General features: G+C 41.1%; 1 protein-coding gene across 8 annotated transcripts in view; it reads right to left on the minus strand.

Moving 5' to 3' along the window:
• SDK1 (sidekick cell adhesion molecule 1) overlaps positions 1 to 22,284 on the minus strand; it is a 596,711-nt gene that overhangs the window by 446,261 nt on the left and 128,166 nt on the right. For all 8 annotated transcript variants that reach the window (XM_083474661.1, XM_083474660.1, XM_083474664.1 and 5 more), the window contains exons 4-5: positions 12,828 to 12,934; positions 5,226 to 5,373 (exon numbers count right to left, since the gene is read on the minus strand). In XM_083474661.1, coding sequence (XP_083330787.1) covers positions 5,226 to 5,373; positions 12,828 to 12,934 — 255 coding nt within the window. The remainder of the gene's footprint in view (positions 1 to 5,225; positions 5,374 to 12,827; positions 12,935 to 22,284) is intronic.

A 22,284-nucleotide genomic window follows, 5' to 3' on the forward strand; every position in this document is an offset into this window, starting at 1 on the left:
CAATAAATTAGTTCAGAAGCAGCCTAATATCTGTCACTTTACAGTGCACTATGACAATGAAGGTATCTAGATTTCCACAATTTAGAAAAAGTCAAAACAATATTTTGATATTTGTAGAAATACACAACAGGAGAACTCAAAGATAAGCTTTGCTAAGACAGGTATTTATCAAATGCTACTGATAAGCTGTGCTAAGGCAAGTTCACAATCAAAAGTTCAATGTTAACTAACAGGAGCCTGGAGAACAGCCTTAACAGGAAAGAATTAATGTGGAATATCCACTCTTCAGCCAAATTGCCTGGGAGCTGCAAGCCAGTTTGCTCAAGTTTGCTATGCACCACCAATAGAAAATATCAGGATGTCTCAATGAACAAGTAACCTCTTTTCCCATGGAGTACAACTATGCTGACTCCATAATTAGGCAATGTGAGAAGCTTGCCACAGTTGGTAGATGATATGGGCCGGAGCTAAACTTGTCCTCCCCAATCCATCCCTCAAAACCACAATAATGTGTGCGCTCTCTCTTGAGAATATTCTTTCTTTTGCTGCTAGAGGAACCTGGCTAAATACTGCATGGAGGCTTTTGCTTCCCAGAATAACTGATCTTTCACTGAACCATAGAATTGCAGAGTTGGGAGGGATCATTCCACTGTTGAACAGTTCTCACTGTTCAGAAAGTTCTTTCTGATTGTTCAGTCAGAATCTCCTTTCTTGTACCTTGAATCCATTGGTTCTAGCTCTATCCTTCAGAGCAGGAGAAAACAAGCTTGCTCCAAAGTCCTTGTGACAGTCCTTTAGATATTTGAAGATGTCATCATATTTCCTGGCAGTCTCCTCTTTTCCATGCTAAACATACGCAACTCCCTCAACTGTTCCTCAAGGCTTGACTTCCAGACTCTTAATCATCTTGGTCACCCTCCACCTTTGCTTGAATGCTTTTAAGTGTATTGGACAGGGCGTATTGGACAGGGCAGATCCCGAATTTTGGGAGTTCAGAGTTAATGAAGCTGACTCAGTTGATTGTTTGAACAAGGAACTCCAATCAGCAAAGCATCTTTCTCCATGAAGCAATAAAGTTGTTTAACTGCATAAGGTTAGATGTGAAATGCTAACGGTCAAAACACCCTAGGGCTGTTAAAATACATTGGAACTTTTCTTTTCTTTTCTTTTTTCTTCATAAGATTTTTGTTAAACCCGTTTCATGAAAATACAAGATAAAAGAAACTAAATAAAAACAAAAACAGAGAAAGAAAACACAGAGTCCTCTCTTAAAGGTATTTCTTAACCCTTGTCTCACACAGAAAGTGGTGAGCCCGCCCAGCTTTCACCTGGGAGCTTTCCCTTCTTCTCCCAATCTCTCACTCTGAGAGGTCTTCCTTCCCTTCCTCCCACTCAGGGTCCTTCCATCCATCCATTACCTCCATGTGTGAGTGTAATCCTTGGACCCCAGTAATGGCTCAGAGCAGAGGACACCAAAGGAAAAATAAAAGAAGAAAGAAAGAAAAGAATGAAAGGAGAAAAGAAAAGATTAAAAGGACTTCTAGTTTTCCGACTGTCAGTTACATAAAAGAAATTATTCAAAATATTCACTCTAGGATAACATCCAACTATTCTACTTCCTGTTGGGCAATATTTTCTCAATCTTCAGACCCAAATCTCTCAAATTCTTTCCCTTTCCTTTTCCCACAAAAAGTCCAAAACAATTAACAATGGTTTTTCTCTAATCAAACACATAAACATTGCCTCCAATAACTTCAATAACCATTCCTTCATATTAAACAATAATAAAAATACAATTGCAAGTAAGACCTATTCATGTTTACTCAGAAGAAAGTTTCACTTATTTAAATGGAAAAAGGAACACACAATGGATGATCCCGTTTCTGAAAATGTAAAATCTCATCTTTACTGAACCAGCTTCTAGCCTTAAGCAAAACATGCAGATTGTTAGGTATAGGACAAGAGTAAAGAAAAACATTGCATTTCTTCTGAGTTTAAGTGATTTACTAGTAAAAAAACACACACATTACAACAGAAGCTAAATTTGGTAGCATTACTGGGATAGAAAAAATGTAGCCGTCAGAAAGTAAAGTCTCACCTTCAGATGGTAGAATGTGACCTTACAGTTTTAAGATCCCACTTTTGAACTGTTTTTAATGTTATTTCTGTAGAGCATTAAAGAGGCTACCCTAGCCACAACCAAAGTGAAAATGGAGCATCTTGGAGTATACAGCATGACTCATCTCTTGAAGAACCAGCCAGAAATGTAGCCAAGGACAAGGTAACAATGAATAGTGTGGTCTGTGTGTGCATGTGTTTTACACATTGTATTTAATGTGCAATGAACTGCTAGCAAAAACAATCCTTGCCAAACACAGCTAAAAAATTTTTGCCTGCTGAATCAATACATTGTTGAACGGGTGTTTTTTTTTTTAAAAAAAAGATTATTCATTTTTGAGTTATGAAACTATTTAATTTACAATCCTTAGTATCTGAAATAAATTGCCCAGGGGCTTTTCTTCCCCCTTGAAGAAAACTCCCTTCTTCAGTCACTGCAGTTTCATATATGCAGGATCTCTCTCTTGACTTTTGACGAGGGAAGGAAGGTGAAAACTCATCTCTTCACTGAATCATAATGGTTTTCTATCCTAGCCTAAATAACTGACAGTTCTTAACTTAATGACCCACAAAGAAGAATAAGAAATTGGACTATTTTCTCTACTTATTACAAGTTCAGGGTGTCTCTAGTAGGAACAGAAACCATCTTAAGGTGTCAATAGTAACCATTAGGAAGAATAAGGAGGAATGAACAAAGTTTGCAAAAATATATCCAAAAGAAGAATGATGAGATAATGTGTCAGGAACTATAATGAGATCTCTCTCGACAGATTATTTAAAAAATAAAAAGTAAATTAGTATGTTAATGTTAAACATCAGAATATATAGTTTCTAATTTACAAATTTATCAGTGATAGTAAGGCTACATCCTTACTATCTGAGCATTGGTATATACAAGCCTGGAAAATAACAAAAATAGATATTAAAATGTAAATTAAGTGAGTGCTGTCTATATTTTGATACATTTTAATTCTAACATTTATATTTCTGAAGCAACAGAACCCCTAGTAACCCCATCCTGAATTCCACTGCCTTGATATTTAGTCTTTTGTTCTGACAAAGCTGCTCCCCATATATTCAATGGCATAACGTTTATTAATATACAATTAAAAGTAACCAAATGTTCATTGTACTTAACAAGGAAAGGGTAAAAGCATTACAAAATTAACAAGATAGAATGTTCTCCCTGATTAAAAGTATTTTTAATAATAAATTGCCATTAGTGTCCATGGTACTTTTACAGAGAACAAGAGGGCAGATCCCTGTCCCAAGAAACTCAGTGTCTAAAATTTGATACAGGGCAATCAAAAGATGGAGGAGAGGCAGAGGTGAACAGGGAAACAACATGCAGTGGCTTCAGTAACAAGGAGTTATGTTACAGTATAGATGGGGTTGTGCCAAAGGCTTCAAATAAAAAGTAGGTTTGGGGGAGGGAGTTGAAGCAAGAGACATAATACCATGCAGGTGTTCCAGGAGGCATTTCCACAGATTATAGGGCAGCAGGAGGAGGAGTCTTTTGAGGCCATCTGCAGGGCCACCTGAACTCATATCAACCTGCCAGAGCCTTACTCTTGGCTTCTGAGGCCCTGCTCTCTGGTCCTTCAGCAAAAATTGTTAGGCTGGTAAGTACCAGAGACAGAGCCTTTCCTGTCATGACCCCATCACTTCTGCAACCTCTTTGCCAGGGAGATGCATATGGCCTCCTCTCTGCTGCTTTTTAGGAGAACCCTACAGATTTTTAAAAGAAAGCCAGCCAGCTTTTGAGTGAGTTTAAGTCTATTATTCTCTTCCAATACTGTTTTAGATTAGCTGTGTTTTACATTATAGCTTTATATTTGTGTTATCTTATGCTTTGTTTTAATAAGTTGTGAGGTACCTCAGGGAAGGAACATCCCTGAGAAGCAACATATAACTAATGAAATGAATGGCAATTTTTAGGGAGGAGCCAGGAAACTTCTGAGGGGTGAAGCTAATGGCCAGAGACCAGTGCTGGATTAATGTATAAACTAAACAAGCTATAGCTTAGGGCCCCACTCTCTTGGGGCCCCCCAAAAATATACATCTTCTTAGTTGTATTTCAGTTCAACAATTACTTTGGTAAAATACATATTTTGTTATGTCCAAATGGCTTTAGATACCTATTAGGTCCATAAATTACCATATAGAATATATTCAACACAAAAAACAGCAACGATTTGTTGTTGACAAAGGACAGCTGGTCATATAAAGGCCCCCATTACCTTCAGTAGCTTAGGGCCTCATCAAACCTAAATCCGGCCCTGCCAGAGACATATCATGATATAAGAGTGGAGAGATAAGGAGGGGGGCAGTCATAGAGGGTTTAACGGCAAGAGACAAGGAGGTACAGTCAACTATTACACACACAATCCTCCTATAACATTCCTTGGACAGCTGGATGTATGTACATTGCTCTTCTGACATTGCTGATCCACTACATACAAAAAGCCTTGATGATCCATTAATTGCTAACTAAATTACATAAGGGAAATGCTGGAGGACTAAAATATGTTTTAAAATACCCTAATTAACAGGAAGGGTAAAGCTCAAGTTAAAATCAGATTGGCATTTTAGATGTGTCAAAATTGAGAACACTGGTACACCTAGAGACAAGGCTTAGGTAATCAGAGTGCAACTGTTTCACTATGAATGGGTGAAGTGCTAATTAGACCAAAGGAAAAAAAACAACACTGTCATTGCAGGGTAAAAGAGTATAAAAGAAAACAAAAACTAATTGCCATTTCATTGTCAAAGAAAACAGCAGCACAGTATGCAAAACCCCATTTTATAGGTAAATACCGGAAATCATTGCTAGTCGGATAATTGTGTGCTTTCCTAAAAGCATGCCAAGACAATGGTTAGAAAGAGCAAGGATCAGGCTGCTACAGGAGTAGGCCAAAATATTATTATCACACAAATTATTCTGCTGAAGGGTTTTAAACCCAGTCCTAAAACACCCACGTATCTCCACTATACAGATGCATTAGCTTGCTTTATTATCTCCAGACCTTAATTAGGGTGCTTAACGTGTAAGCAGCATTATCAAGTGCAATTAGTCATATTTCAAACAATAATTTACTTTAACTTACATTCTGCTGCTTGGTATAATCTTGTGCCCATCTCTAAACCAAGTCACTTGCGGTCTGGGGTAGCTTGTGATGTATGGAAAGTTTAGGATTGTGGCTTGCCCTTCAGACACTGTTTTCCTCTGGTCCTCATCCTGGAAATTCCCCATGTCTGCAAAGAGAAGTTACATTAAGAAACCCAGAAGTTTCATCTTACATGAGGCCTCGTTTTTTAAAAGGGGTCACAGAGAATAATAATTATGTTTTATAGCAGTCATTGGCATTGCCATAATTAAGCAGCAAGAGATAACAACCTTGGGGTAGTGCTGAGGAGTGCAAGTTTGCGGGTGTGTACCGAGGCATGAGGCAAAGCCCAGTGACTCTAGGAGGACACCCAAGAAATGTCTCCGTCAGCACTAAGGCATACTTGCATTTCCTTGGACAGGCAATTGACTTTTCCCCCCAATTGAAAATTGACACATTTAACAGCAGAAGAGCTTCTAAAATGTCATTTTGCAATATAAAAAACACTCCTAAGGCGCATGTAAGCAAAACAGCTTTACGTTGCAATTCTATGGTAGCTCTTTCACGGGGATTTGGGGCAAGTAAGGGGTACCGGAATCTTTATTTTAATAGAAATCTATCCCACTTCTCCACTACAAGAATGTAATCCAGAAATAAACATTGCCAAAATAAAACATCAGCACTGATCAAACCAACTATACAGGATAAAAGCTAAAAGGAGAAAAAATAATAATAGTGACAATAGTGATAAAAACTATTGACGTTAATTTTATCATCATTGGTGGATCAGGTGCCTAAGTTTCTGCCATGGGTATCTATTTTCTGTAGTTTTTAAATTCATCTTTTTAAAAAAATGTTTTTGACTTTTCTTTTCTTTTTTCTTTTTCTATTTTTCTTTTTTGTTGCTCCATTATATCTTGTACACTGCCAGTGACAGACTTGGAGCTATCAAACTTCAGCACCCTGAGTAAGGCTAGAATTTGGTGCGCTCACACACTCAAATACACACCTCTCATGCTCTGTTCTACAGCATTTGGTGCCCCCTGCAGTGCAGTGACCAGTGCAAGTACCAGTCATGCCACCCTAAAACCACCTGGACACAGCCTTGAGACATATAGTAGATGTGGAAGGCTATAAATAAATACTAAAATAATGAGAGAGAAAGTGTGAAGCAAGCTTCATCACTTCGAAAGATGGTGTGGCACCACACTCCTCCTCCTAATAATAATAATAATAATAATAATAATAATAATAATAATATCCCAGCCATTTGACTGAGTTACCCCAGACACTCTGGGAAACTTCCAACAAAATATAAAGGGACAAAATGAAACATCAACCCCCCCCCAACCTGAAACAGGGCAGCTTTCTACAAAAAGTCATTTCATTGTTTAATTCTTTAACATCTGATGGTAGGGTGTTCCACAGGATAGGCACAACTACTGAGAAGGCTCTCTGCCAGGTTCCCTGCAACTTTACTTCTCACAATGAGGGAACCACTGGAAGCCCCTCATAGCTGGACGTCAGTGTCCAGGCTGAATAAGGGGGTGGAGATATTCTGCAAGTATTCTCTCTCTCTCTTTTCCCCCAGTAGACATCCATCTGAAAATGGGGAAATTGAGAGAAAGAACTTAATTGCCAGCTTGGCTCATATATCCTGTTACCATTGGGCATCTAAGTAAACGGGGAGCTTGCCAGCAGCAACCAAAGCAGTATCCATCACCAATCCAAGCAAATGGAGTGCACAACAAAGGGTCAGGCAAGAGGCAAGGATAGAGCAGTCCATGGGCAGGTACAACATAGACAGGAGATCTGAAGACAGGCACTGAGCAGGTACACAGACATTGTTCTAGCGGCTCTTCCAACCTAGGAGTTTTTGAGTGGAGCTGTTGGAACAACACCCCATCCTCATCTGACTCCCATCAACTCCCTTCCTTCCCATAAACTCCCTCCCTTCCTGAGAGGAGGGTCTTACTCCGAAGAGGCTTTAATTACCGGTGTGATTTTTCTAGGATTAAAATAATTAACTGCATATAGTTCGCAAAGTCTGCATCTTTTGTTTACTGTTGTAATCAGATTACCTACTTAAAAAGAAGTATTGAACCATGCAAGTAGTCCTAATTAACCCTGTTGTTAAATGATCAGTTTAGCTTTCACAATTCAGACATTTTCTAATTAAGAATTGTTTAGCAATTCTTATGTGTCTCTGTCTGCATTAATTTACAACTCAGCTAATTATTTCAGGGGTATAATGATGGTCTGCACCATAAAGGTTGCCTAAGAATGTTGTTGATGTTTTTCCAGGAATGTTATGAATTTAAACTTTGACATGTATAGAAAAATACTTCAAATGTAATTCATTGCAAGCTAGAAGCACGGTGACACACACCTTAATTGCATCCTGTTTGGATTACTGCAACACACTCTATGTGGGGCTGCCATTGAAACTTCAGCTGGTTCAAAAAGCCATTGTTGGCTGGGGCTAGTTATAGGGAACACATGACAACTTCTCCACTGGCCACCAGTCTGTTTCCAGGCACAATTCAAAGTGCTGGCTATGACTTAGGTAAAGGTAAAGGGGCCCCTGACCATTAGGTCCAGTCGTGACCAACTCTGGGGTTGCAGCGCTCATCTCGCTTTATTGGCCGAGGGAGCTGGCGTACAGCTTCCAGGTCATGTGGCCAGCATGACTAAGCCGCTTCTGGTGAACCAGAGCAGCGCACGGAAACGCTGTTTACCTTCCTGCTGGAGCGGTACCTATTTATCTACTTGCACTTTGACGTGCTTTCGAACTGCTAGGTTGGCAGGAGCAGGGACTGAGCAACGGGAGCTCACCCCATCAAGAGGATTTGAACCGCCGACCTTCTGATGGGCAAGTCCTAGGCTCTGTGGTTTAACCCACAGCACCACCTGTGTCCCTGGCTATAACTTACCAAGCCCCATATGGCTTAGGTCCGGGCTGTCTGACTCTATTCCCTCATATGAACCCATCCTGCTCTCAGTCCTACCAGGCTTTGGAATTCCCTCCCAAGAGAAGTCAGACTGGCTTCCCCCCTTGCTGTCCTTCCATGAACAGGCCTTGGGGAACTGACTGTTTTTGAGGAGAAACAGATTACCAGTTGCTGGAAGCCGCAGGAGGGGGGGGACACTCCTCAGCTTGAGTCCCACTTGCACGTTTCCCACAAGCATCTGGTTGGCCACTGTGAGAACAGGGTGCTGGACTAGGAGGGCCATTGGCCAGATCCAGCAAGACTATTATTATGTTCTTATATTTAAATGCCTGGAGGGAAGCCTGGGTCATTTCTGGCTGTCCCACTGGGGCTGCTGGTGTGGGTGCACAGTGGTGTCCTCTTGTGCTTTGCCTGCTGTGGTGATACAGGAGGTGTACTGGGGAGAGAGCATCTCCATTATATATTCATTGACTCTTTCTGTGTGGGTGGCCTGTGGATGTCCCTCCTAGTACAGTGATTGGCTGGTGGGCTGTGGAGGTATTGCCAGGAGAGCTGTGGATGTATCTGCCATTTTTCTCCTGTCTTTATATTTTTGCTGTGTGCAGCTTTTTCCTCCCCTCCACACTGAGCACAGTATGGCAGGGATTTGCTTGGAACAGCGGCAGTGTCTCTCCAGTCCTGGTGTAATGCGAGTATAAGTTTTCTCTGTCAATTACCTTATCAGAGGATTTAGCACAACTAGTGCCTACACTGGAAACTGGTTTCCTCTATCATACCCGATGAGAATAATTAGATTCTAGGACGATATACAGTAGTACCTCGGGTTAAGAACTCAATTCATTCTGGAGGTCCGTTCTTAACCTGAAACTGTTCTTAACCTGAGGTACCACTTTAGCTAATGTGGCCTCCCACTGCCACCACGCCGCTACCGCATGATTTCTGTTCTCATCCTGAAGCAAAGTTCTTAACCCAAGGTACTATTTCTGGGTTAGCAGAGTCTGTAACCTGAAGTGTCTGTAACCTGAAGCATCTGTAACCCGAGGTACCACTGTACTGTGTTGGCCTGATTATAAGCCTCACTTTCCCCCCAAATTCCGACTGTGAAAAGATAAAGTGTGCCTTTTATTTGTGACCTTACGGTATGCAGCCAGTGGCATGGGGCAAACAGTGCCAGGAGAGGGGCAAAGTGGCGCCTGCCTCATGAATAGTTCTCCATCCTCTCCCCCAAGGCTGGGAAGGGAGAGAGCGAGGAAAGGGAAAGGCTGCCAGCAACACAGTGTAGCCCCCTCCCCCCCCCGCCCCCAGAATGCAGCCAGGAGCAGTGAGGAATTGAATGGCTTATATTCGGATATTTTTTCATTTTTCCTCCCCACCCCCTCCAATTTTAAAGGTGTAGCTTATATTCAGGTGCGACTTATAACAAAATGAGCATGCAACTTGTAGCTGTAATGCTCAAAGTATTTATGTGGGTGTTACTGCTTTATATAATATGCTACATTATGTTAAATTACATTATGTACATACTATGTAATGCTTAAGTGAGATGAACATTCACACTTCAGAATGGAGGTGGGGAAGAATTGGGCAATTTGACAGTTCACTCAAGATGTCTTAGAACATGTAGCGTTGTTGTAAGGCCCCCAACGACAGAAGGGTGGGACAGAAATTCTATATAATTCTATATAAATAAATAAAGAATAAACAAATACGGCTAAGATAGCCCCACTATTAGTTTCTGCACAAATCCAATATTGGTTAAACCTTAAATATTTTACAGTCCCATTAGCTTTTTTAACCAGTCTGTGTTGCATGATATCTGCAGAACAGGAATTAAATAATGACTAGCTAGAAGAGTGGGTGGCTGCTTGACCAATTCATACAGCATTATACATTATTATTCTTGATGCTAATATTAAACTGCAGGAAAAATAAATTCAGCACATTTTCCCTCATGATACCTATCTTCTCCATTTAATCACTTCCTTGTAAATGGTCATGTCTAATAAAGAATTCCATTCACCCACTTCATCTTCCTGCCATTTATCAAATGACAGCCACTGTTGCTGACCTTCCAGTTAAGTGCCCTGAGGAACAATAATCAAAGTCTCAGACAGAGACGTGTAGAGTATAAACAAACAGTGAAACTTAATCTTTCTTGTGATATTTCTACTTGTCTTCTCCACAGGCAGATGATGATATGGAACTAGTGGATAAAATTTTCCACTAACAGAAGAAGTTAACTGAAGATGCCTCAATTCCATGGGAAGCACTCTCCATATTCTCCTCCAGTAATACCAGATCTTGGGACCAGAGCCATCTTTCCCATAGGGGTTAGTGGTTCATTGTGCCAGGGCCTCGGCCTCTCAGGGGCGCCCCAGCAAGTGGGGGAGCTGTGCGGCTTTGCCAGCGGCCTCCCCTTTCCCTGCACACCCGCCAGCTGCTCCCCATCAACCATATGGCTGGCAGGCATGCAACTTCCTTCCCAAGCCTCTGCGGGAGGAGAGCGATCCCCACAGAGGCTTAGGATGGAAGCTGCACCCCGCCAACCATATGGCTGGCCGGCACACAGCTTTCCTCCCAAGCCTCTGTGGCAGGGCACAGCTCGCCCCCCACTATCGGTGGTAATTTGGGGGCTCTGGGAGGATATTTGCAGCCCGGCGCCGCATCTGCCAAAGACAGCCCTGCTTGGGACATAATTTCTAAACTTACTAACTTACTGATACAGATTAAGTTTTTTAAAAAATCCAGTTTCAAAGTTCTCCAATATAGAAAGAAGAACCTTCAGTCAAAAGGCTTAGATGGTGCCTAGAAGGCTGGGCACCTTTGCAAGCGAGGCACAGTGGGAAAATCCTTGGCACCAATGGGTGCATTCCTAAGGTGGTCGGGGGGGGCAGGGCTTGGACCCTCTAAAAGGGACAATCTGCTTTCCCTCCAACCTCTGAGTTTGCAGCAGCTTTCACTCTCCCTCCCTGTCACCCTATTGTTTCAGGGTCACCACTAGGGGGGGCTATGTAGGATTTCCCCCCAATCCTCATTTTGGATTGCAAAAATGCAGATTGGGAAAATTTACCTACTTCATACTCAATAGCAGGACAGAGTGTTTGTTCGTTTGCTGTGTTGCTTAAATAGGTTATTCATCTAGATTTGGTCACTTTGGGCAGTTTAGGTGTGGGAAAAGAAAGTTTGATTTAGCCTAGTGATGCCCTGTAAGTCACCTTTCAGGTTATGGGTCAGCCCCGAGACTCACTTCTTGGACTTTGTGGTTCAGAGGGTGAGATTGGGGCCTCCTTTGAGGCCAAACTCCCTCATCCGCCTGGGGTTCTGAGGTTCAATGGGTGTGTGTGACAAGGTAAGGCCTCCCTTCCCACCTTCAGGTGACTGAGAGGAATAGTTTAGATTGAGGAAACAACACAGGGAAAGGGAGTTTAATACCACTGCTCCAGTCCAACCAGTTTGGGCTGATTTTAAGCTAAGATCCTGCTAGTCTCCATAATGTGAAGTTTGGTCCTGAGTTATAAAGAAACAAGGCAGGAGAGGGCGGGAGACAGCTCCAACACTGGTTGGACTGAAATAATTCAGAAGATGAAGATTATCTTGCAAATGCCCTCCATCTGCAAAATAATCTGAGCCTTGAACAGTATAAACCCCAACTACCCAGTACAGCCTTCAGCAACTGCTCTCTGAAAAGTTGGCTTATCTAGCCAATGAGCTTTTCAGCAGAAGTAGATATAAATGTTTTTGGCCTAATCAGCCAAAAAGGTTGGCCTAAACAGCCCTGCCTAGTCATGCTTAGGTGGGAAAATGAAATGGAGAAAAACCAGAGGAGGAAGGGAAGACAATTTACTTTGTGAGTCACCTTGAATACCCCTTGAATGAGCAGAAAGGTGAAACAGAAATACTGATATAGGGTTTTTTGCTAGAAAATCTTAAAGGAAATCTAACAACTGAATCACAGTTTAGAATATGTACACTAATTTATATCTACAGTCATGTTTTTCAGAGTTCAGATGGAAACTTTTTTAAGTTTGGAGAGAATATTGGCTATAAAAAAACCCCAAAGCACTGGCTGATTATGAGATCAGACTCATTTTACAAGGCACATGTCTTGGCATCTATAATTGAGAAAATCAACACTTATGCCCAAGTAAAAGTCAAGTATTTAATCAGAGGTCAAGCTTGGCAGTTTCTACAATCAGAGGTTTGGATGTGTCAGCCCTGAATGAGTTGGCTCACACAGTCTTACTGGAGTAGTTGACTGTCAACCAACCCATTAATTTCCAGTTGAATTTAATTTCTGCTGAATTTAAACCTGACCTCTCTTTTGGGTGCTTTGTATGTGCATTTTTAGCAGCTTCCTAACCTCTTCACATTAAAGGGCGGCTTATCCTTGGTGGTCTTTAGCTTGCCAAACTATAGGCATAACAACTGTCTGCATTGTCAACTGATATATTTGGAAGATGGAATTAATGTCCAGGTAAGCACTCACCTCATACTAAGCATGCTCTGTGAGATGAAATGGGGACAACTTTATTCCTTTCTGAGACAACGGAACTGGCCTGAGCTAATGGTCAGGAAAATGACTATGACATTGTAATCTGGAAAAATGAGCAAAAATTAGGAAATTTTTGAAATAAATGCCAATCATACATACATGCCACTTGAACTTCTGATTTTCTTTGCAGGAGTGCCCCCATTCTGTTCCTCACAACACACTGATAAAAACCAGCATCAGATCTTTGCAAGGATGGGATAACGTACCTGTAAGACAGAAAGGGATATCACAATTAAAACATGTACTTGGACTTTGATATCTGTTCTCAAAAACAGTTTGAGCCCCAGGCAGCAGGATCCACAGGGGCAACAGATCCCAAAGTAGCTCTTTATTTGCCTCCCTTGTTCCTGATGTAGATCTTCACTCACTCTGTCCATGATTTATCAGTCCCCAATTCTTTTTTTTTTCTTTTTTTGCACGATTCTCCAACATGCTGTACGAAAAAGTATATGTGAAAATCTGAGATGACTTACATCACACTTCCTCTTAAAGAACCATTAATAAATAGATTGAATTCCATACTAGCGTTATAGAGACATATCTGAGCATCCTCTAGCACTCAAATATTCCTTCATCTACAAGGCAGGAAAGCAAATTTCTTGTACAGTTGTGACAGGAAGCCAAACAGAAATCTAAGTGATGATATTGGGGAAGATGTTCAGCAACATAAAATCCCCACTTTTGAAGTCTTTTTTTAAAAAAAAGTGTATAGCACAATTAACTGAACTCATAAAAGTACTGAAAAAAGATAACGGATGATTAAGAAAAAATGATCACAATGAGTACTGTCTTCCTTTTCTCAATAGGCTTCCACAAACACAAAATCCTGCCTGTTCTGCTTTCCTCTACCCCAGGGGTCTGCAACCTTTAAGACAAAAAGAGCCACTTGGACCCGTTTCCGAAGAAAAAAAAAACTGGGAGCCGCAAAACCCGTCATTATAAAAATAACTTTTTTGTCACTTTTTATTATTATTTCTTTGTTTGACCCCTCAGAATTACTCCTCATAGAAATAAACGTTAAATTAACAAGTTACCTTTGTGTGTGTGTGTGTGTGTGTGTGTGTGTGTGTGTGTGTGTTCTTCACTCCCCTTCAAAACAGTGACCAGCGTACATGCCCCCTTTCAATGCAGTGACCAGCGTACATGCCCCTTACAATGTAGTGGGCGGGCGGGCGGGAAGGTGACGTCGGGACGGTGCATGACTAACGCACACACCGCCCCCATGCGACGTCACAGCCAGTACAGCGCACGCCACAGTGGGGAGTGTCGGGGCGCACAATGCGCCTCCTCCCCTCGCTAGTATCCGCCCTGGAGCCGCAGCAAAGGTGTAAAAGAGCCACATGCGGCTCCAGAGCCGCGGGTTGCAGACCCCTGCTCTACCCCATCTTCATTTCCTCCCTTCTGTAAGATGCAGAGAGCTGAAGGCAGTTCTCCAGAGCCATCATTGCCAGGACGGGTGTTTAATTTTTTGCATCTTGCCATGATTTCTGGTTAAACCAATTTTCATGGTTTCTTATGACACTTCAATCTGTCCCCTGCAAAACTCAAAATCAGAAGAGCACATAAATCTACTGTAGCAGTGCATTTCAGTGAGATTGTCACAAGCCCAGATGATGAGTAACAAGCCCAAAGCAATCAAATATTATATAATGGCGGTTCCTCTGCAAGCACCCCTTTTTAACTTGAACTCTTTTTTTCTTTTTTCTTTTTTGGAAGCCCACATCCTGATTATTGTAATATTACACTCTGTTAATTGAGAAACTACATCATGACAAAAATCTATTACAAACTCAGTAACATTTTAAATTAATTTGCAAATGCACCAAAATAAAATAATGCAGCAAAAATTAATTTCTTTATTTCCCCAAAGTATTCACCAATGAACAACTCAATTAATTAATTCAAAAGTTATGAAAGTTAATACATTTACATTTATAAATAAATTTATTTATTTATTTATGTAAATTTATTTATCTTTCATGAATTTATTTATTTCCCTAATACAGACAATACAGAGTTAGTTGGACCAATGGTCTGACTCTGTATAAGGCAGATTCCTCAGTTTATACATTATGTTTTGGAGTATATCTCTATAGTCTTTTAAAAGTATTCAAATAAGTTCTTATACATTCTCAGTAACCCTAACAACAATTAACTAAGTTTAGATGTAGCAATAGTAGCAGCACATAAGACTAAAACAGTTCACCCAATACACCTTAGTATTTGGCTCGTGAAAACATTTCCTGTTTTAATAAATCACATACATTCTGCTTCTGGAAAGCTCGAAGTGTCTTTCACAGAGATCTCAGGCAGATCTTCCATTCAGACATTGGACATGCTGAGTGCTGCTTAGCTATAACAACAGGCGGATGGCGCTGTGGTCTAAAGCACTGAGCCTCTTGGGCTTGACGACTGGAAGGTTGGTGGTTTGAATCACTGCAATGGGGTGAGCTCCTGTTACTCTGTCACAGCTTCTGCTAACCTAGCAGTTCAAAAGCACACCAGTGCAAGTAGATAAATAGGTACGGTTGTGGCTTGTGCCAGAAGCAGTTCAGTCATGCTGGCACCATGACCCAGAAAGCTGTCTGTGGACAAACGGTGGCTCCCTTGGCCTGAAAGCGAGATGTGCGCCACAACCCCATAGTCGCCCTTGACTGGACTTAACCGTCCAGGGGACTTTACCCTTTTAGCTTAAATTAAAAAAATTCCTTCCAGTAGCACCTTAAAGACCAACTAAGTTAGTTCTTGGTATGAGCTTTCGTGTGCATGCACACTTCTTCAGATACACTGAAACAGAAGTTGCCAGATCCTTCTATATAGTGAGAAGGTGGGGAGGGGTATTACTCAGAAGGGTGGTGGGAATGGGTGATTGGCAGATAGCTGAGATGAGCCTGTTGACGACTCTTAACGACTGCAATAGGTCTTACAGGAAAAGGCAAGGGGTGAGAAGGTGAAAAATGGCTTAGTCATGTATAATGAGATAAGAATCCAATGTCTTTGTTCAGACCAGGTCTCTCCATGGTTTTAAGTTTGGTAATGAGTTGCAATTCAGCAGCTTCTCTTTCCAGTCTATTTCTGAAATTCCTTTGTAGTAAAACAGCTACTTTGAGATCTTGTATAGAATGTCCTGGGAGATTGAAGTGTTCTCCTACTGGTTTCTCTGTTTTGTGATTCTTGATGTCAGATTTATGTCCGTTTATTCTTTGGCGTAAGGTTTGGCCTGTTTGTCCAATATAGAGAGCTGAAGGACACTGTTGGCATTTGATGGCATACACAATGTTAGACGATGAGCAATTAAATAGTCCCGAGATGGTATGTGTGATGTTGTTGGGGCCAGTAATGATGTTGTCCGGGTGTATGTGGCAGCAAAGTTGGCATCTGGGTTTATTGCAGGCTCTGGTGCCAGTGTCCGTGTTAAGTCTGGTTGCAGTATTATTGTGGGTTAGGAGTTGTTTAAGATTGGGTGGCTGTCTGTAGGCAATGAAAGGTCTTCCTCCCAGAGCTTGAGAAAGAGAACTGTCATTGTCCAGGAGAGGTTGTAGATCTCTAATGATGCGTTGTACTGTTTTAACTTGGGAGCTGTATGTGATGACTAGAGGTGTTCTGTTATTTTCTTTTTGGGGTCTGTCTTGCAGCAAGTTCTCTCTGGGTATCAGTCTGGCTCTGTTGATCTGTTGTCTAACTTCATCTGCTGGGTATTTTAATTCTAAAAAGGTTTGCTGTAGATCTCTTAGGTGAGAGTCTCTGTCTATAGAATTGGAACAGATGCGACTGTAACGTAGTGCCTGGCTATATACAATGGACTGTTTGGTATGTTTGGGATGGTAGCTAGAGGCATGTAGATATGTTTGTCGGTCAGTTGGTTTACGGTATAAGGTGGTGTCTATGTGCCCATCCTGTATTTTTATAGTAGTGTCCAAAAAAATGTATTTCTTGCATAGATTAATTCATTGTTAGGTTGATTGTGGGGTGAAAATCATTAAATTTCTGGTGAAAGGTGTCCAGGGTCTGTTGACCATGTGTCCAGATGATAAAAATATCGTCAATGTATCGCAGGTACAAGAGAGGTTTGAGTGGGTAGGAGTTTAGGAAACGTTGTTCTAAATCTGCCATGAAGATGTTGGCATACTGTGGGGCCATGCGGGTGCCCATTGCTGTGCCTTTTAGCTTATTACAACATAGCATAGTAATAGTAGTAGTAGTGTAACTGATTTATTAAACACCTTCTAAACTACCATCTTGATGTGATTTACACATAAAATAATTAAAAACAGAATGACAACTCAAGGACTCTCATGGTAAAGACCCATTTACCCAGCTGGGAAAGCCCATTGGAACATAAATGGCTTCAACAGTTTCTGAAAAGTGTAGATAGTGGGCACCTGTCATTTCTTGACAGGGATGCTATTCCACAGGACAGGAGCAGCCACATTAAAAACCCTGCTTTGATTTACTCTGATTTACTGCAGAGTGGGCTTCTGTCGTCTTTGGAACTTGCAGGAGAGAATCTCCCACAGACATCTATTGGGTATATAAGGAATAAGACAGTCTGTCAAGTAATGTGGTCACAAGCTATGTAGGTACTTATATGTCAGTACCAACACCCTGAACATGGCCCGGTAGCAAATTAGCAGCCAGTGCAAATACCACAAACAAGGTGTTATATGCTTGTGGGCATTAACCCCCACAAACAACCTAGCCACCACATTCTCCACCAGCTGCAGCCTGCAGATCAACCCCAAGGGAAGTCTCACTTAGAGTGCATTGCAGTAATCCAAGTGTGAGGTTACACATGCATAGATAGCTGTGGTCAAGCTATCTGGTTCCAAGAATGGCTGCAGATATCATAGGAATCAAAGTTGGTAAAAGTCACTCCTAGCCACTGAGGACACCTGTACCTAGAGTAACAGGGTTGAATCTAGGAGCGCATCCAAATTATGCACCTGCTCTTTCAGCTCTATCCAGGGCAGGCAACTTACCAACTTCCCAGATCCAGGAACTACTCGCTCACAGAGCCTCCTTCTTGACAGGATTCAGTTTCAGACTCAGTTTATTAGCTCTCATCCAGCCCACCACTGCATCCAGACACCAGGGCCTCATTCCTGATTCAGATGTTACCAAGAAATAGAGTTGGGTATCATCAGTATACTGATGACACCTTGGTCCCAAACTCCCAGTGACTACTCCTACCAGCTTCATGTAGATATTAAATAACATTGGAGGCAATATAGTCCCTGTAGCAGCCCGTAGCTCAAAAGCCAAGAAGCTGAGGAGCATCCAATGCTACCTTCTGAAAGCATCTTGGAGTTAAGACTGGAACCACTGCCCCTGATACCCATTTCCCATAGGCAATCCAAGAGGATACAATGGTCAATGGCATCAAAAGCTGATAAAGGTCATTCATCAGGGCTACCAAGCCAGGTTCAAATCTGAACCCAAATGGAGATGGGTCTAAAAATTCAGTTTCCTTGAGGAATGCCTGCAGTTTCATCTCCATGACCCTTTTGAGTGCCTTGCCCACAAAGTGGATATTTGCAACTGGACAGTAGTTGTTGAATATCATTAGGTCTCAGAGCATTCTCTTGGTCCAAGCTCTTGCCATTGTTGCATAGTATCTTTGAAACTTGCATAAAAGGGTGTACCAGGTATTAAATGCTAAGTTTATCCTCAAACATTAAGAGTGCTTCCCAATAATAGTTTTCTAGTGATTTTGCATGCAAGAGAGAAAAAGGCATTTTCATTGTCTGAAAGCCAGAAGGGCACTTAAAGTTTCTGCAGATCTGAGCAAGCAATTTAGGAAAATGGACAATTTGTTTTGAGTGGAGCAGCCTGGAAGAGGCTTGCTGCTTAAGAAAATCTAAGACAGAAGATGGATAGTACATCAATAAGTGAAAATATCAATGAAAACATTGGAAATGATTCCTAGCATTTCTTTTCCTTTCTGTTTCAGAGCTCAATGGCTAAAAGAGGGCTGTCATGACTTGAGTGCCCGAATTCAAAATCTGGCTTTCCAAAGACTGGAATGCATTTTATAGTTTTTGACGGCACCTTCAATAGGGATTAAAACATTTTTTTAAAAAAAAAAAAGAACATATGAAACTGACTTATGTCAGCTGGTCTATATATACATAATTTTATTTGTAAACCACCTTTCCACAGTTCAAACCATGCTAAAGGTGGCTTACGACACGAAAAGCGTAACAGCAACATAACAAAAGTAGTCATAAGCAATAAATAAAACATCAAAAATACACAACCAAATGGAACAATTTCCACATAAATCACAAGATCTGAAAGAAAACTCAAAAAAAAACCCACCACCACCACCAACCCCCCCCCCCACTGACACACATACACAACAAAAACTGAAACAACACCCCAGCCCAAGAGTTTGCTTGGGGCTTGCTGCGTGCCTGTGATCATACCGCTCTTGGCAGTGAACTAGGCTCTGCTGTCAAGCTTTAGTCTGTTGAGCCCAAAACACTGAGCTGCAAGCTTGAAAATGCAATGACTGATGTCAACTCTAATGTAAACCATCTCCTCCCAGGGCAGACAAGAATGTCATAGAGAAGAATGGCGTGCTTCTTAAGGTTGTTTCTGTATTGCATATTCTGTAATATTATATGCATTTGTTTTAATGTTGTTAATGTCCCCTCCACAAAATAAACAGTTTTGCTTTGCTGTTCCCACCCGCCATTTGAAATTCTACATATTATTTACATTCCCCCCTCCAGTCCTCTTTGCCTCAGCCAGCCATTTCACCACAGGATCCTTTCTTTGCCTGCAGGGGACAGACACCTAAACAAATAACATTATTTTTTCCCCTACCTTAGCCATTTCCTCTTTGACAGGATTACCTAAAGTACTAACCACATCTATCCTTAATCTTTTAACTGTTGTTATATTTGTCTGAGTTCTCCAGACAATATTTTATTTTACAATAAAATAGAATCATAGAATAGTAGAGCTGGAAGGGATCCTGAGGGTCATCTAGTCCAATCCTCTGAAATGCGGGGGGTGGGGGGTGGGTTGAGTTTTATAATTAAAAAATACTAATAATTATAAAAATAATTAGTATTTTAGTAAAATTAGTATTTCAAAGAAATACTGTATTTGGAGGATAAACAAGAGTCTAAACAAAGCTACATGACCAGCACTATAAGACTTTTCAACCGAATTTAATTTTTAGTTTACCTTACCATGATGTACTGGGAAAGAAAGCCAAGGCACAGTTAGAATCATCTGGCTACCATCTCATTTTATTTACAAAATAAAATGAAATATATTGTTGTAGTAAAAATGCGAAAAATAAGCATTTAATTATCCTTGGCTTTCCTTGAAAAAATACCCGCTGCCTAAAAGCAAAGTGTATTTAATTAGTAAGTGAATATTTTCTGAAGAAGATGTTGAACATTCAGACTAATACAAAACATTTCTAATTCAGCACAAGATTAAGTCTCTGAATGGGTAATAGATGGGGGGTAATGGAAGAAAAGAGTGTGCATTGCTGTAAATCAAATAAACCCACGACATCACCTTCCCATAAGAAATAAAAGACTGTTTTTTTCCTAGCTTTTCTGCTTTGGGCAATGCATGTTGCTGATTGCTGACAGGAGTAGAGAGAATCTGCCTTTTTTAAAAAAAACGGGGCTTGTGTATGTCTGTTGCATAATGCCAATGGAGGGCACAGGGTCATCACCTAAATATAAAAGACAGAGTGCACAGACAGTTCCAATGCACAAAAACAATGGTGGAGTGCCAAGCAGAGTTATGAGTTTAAGCACAGAGATTGAGAACAGTGGGGAGTAAGAAGTTTGGGGTGAAAAGTTTATCATAAGATTGGTATTGAAGACTGCTCATGAGCTCTGCACAAACATGCAAGCTTTGAAGGAGCTAGCTCTTCAGCTGGCTTTTAATGAACTTTCCCACCATCCATACTACTTTTGACAATCAGTAGGCATTTTTTAAAAAGAAAAACTACAAGCCATGCTTAGTAATTTCTAGTCCTGCAAAGTTAATTTAGAAACTGGAGTAGTTCAGCCAAATGAACTTTTTAGTTTATAAAATGTTCATCCTCGGCATTCAGTGTTATAAACTGCTGTGCTGAGGTATAGGGCCCAATAGCAAATCAGGAGCCACATATAAGATTTTTGACAGACAGACTATCATCAGGTGAAGCTTTCCCCATAATTATATTTCCATTAAAATATACAGGCTTTCCCAGTTTAATTTGTGCCAGTCACGCAGCTACTAAAGGCACAAGGTATCATTCACTTTGTTCCTGTTCTTCATGCTGCAAGCTGCCCCCCTTAGAATAGAGGGGAGGGAAGATGCAGACAATGCTTCACATTCCTTCCTCAGTCCTGCCTTTTCAATGCTTACAGCAAACTTTCCAAATATTTAGAGTGTCAGACTAAGACCTGGGAACCCTAGGTTTGAACCCCCACTTGGCCAGTCACTACTTCCCAGCCTAATCAGGGTTGTTGTGGGAATTAAATAGGATGGGGAGAACCATGTTTGCCACCTTGAGCTCCCTGGAGAATAAGATGGGATATAAATGCAACAAATAACATTTAAGCTACGAAAAGTGCTTATGCAACTATTTTCTAACTTGAACTCTGCCTTATATCAAAGGAATGCTATGACTAAAGAAACAGAAATATTCAAATTCATGACCCAGTTAGAACTCACACAGTTAGGTGCAGATCAAGGGGGCATTCTTTGCAGCACCCCTGAGAAGAGAGGAAATAAACAGAATAATGAAGCAAATGAGTATTGTTAAGGTGCCAGGCCCAGACAGATTTTTTGTGGAGTGATCCAAGTGTCATCTTGCCTTATTAACCCCCAAACTGCATTCCGTTTACTAAGAAGCTTCGGAAAGATCCTCACTCTCCCATCCTTCTCTGTACGTAACACAAATTCCAAATTCTGTAATTCCAAAACCTGGCAAACACCCAAACTCTGTGAGTTAAATCTCACTAATCAACACTGACAGCAAAATCCTTGTAGCAGTTCTAGTGGACAGGCTTCAGGAAGTGATGAGCATCCTAATCCACCCAAACCAGGTTGGATTTATATGACACCATCAAAGGGTAGATAAGCTCCATCTTGTAATTGATCTAGTAGCACTCAACAGTACTAGCACATCGCCATTAGACTTGTTCTCCTTGGATGCTGAAAATGAATTTGATTTGGTGCAGTGGCTCTTTTTCTTTACCCTAGGGCACTGGCTCTGTGGTATACCCCAAGAACATGTGCACTGGGTGAAAACCATGTACATAACACCCATGTCCAGGATACAGGCAAATGGCATATTGTCAGGTTCCCCCCCCCCCTCCCCATGCAGAGGGTAACCAGACGGGGATGCCTTCTTTTCCCACTGATATTTCATCTTTTTCTAGAGCCCTTAATATTTGCCATACAACAAAATATCAAGATCTGGGGTGCACAATATGGGGGGAATTTGAACATGCAGCTTGTTGACGTGTTGAGACTAAGGCCAAATATAGCCCAATGTTATTCAACCAAAAGAAAATATACTTTTTTCTGCAATGAT

Source organism: Podarcis liolepis (genome assembly GCF_965112155.1).
Source record: "Podarcis liolepis genome assembly, chromosome: 14".
Lineage (NCBI taxonomy): Eukaryota > Metazoa > Chordata > Lepidosauria > Squamata > Lacertidae > Podarcis > Podarcis liolepis.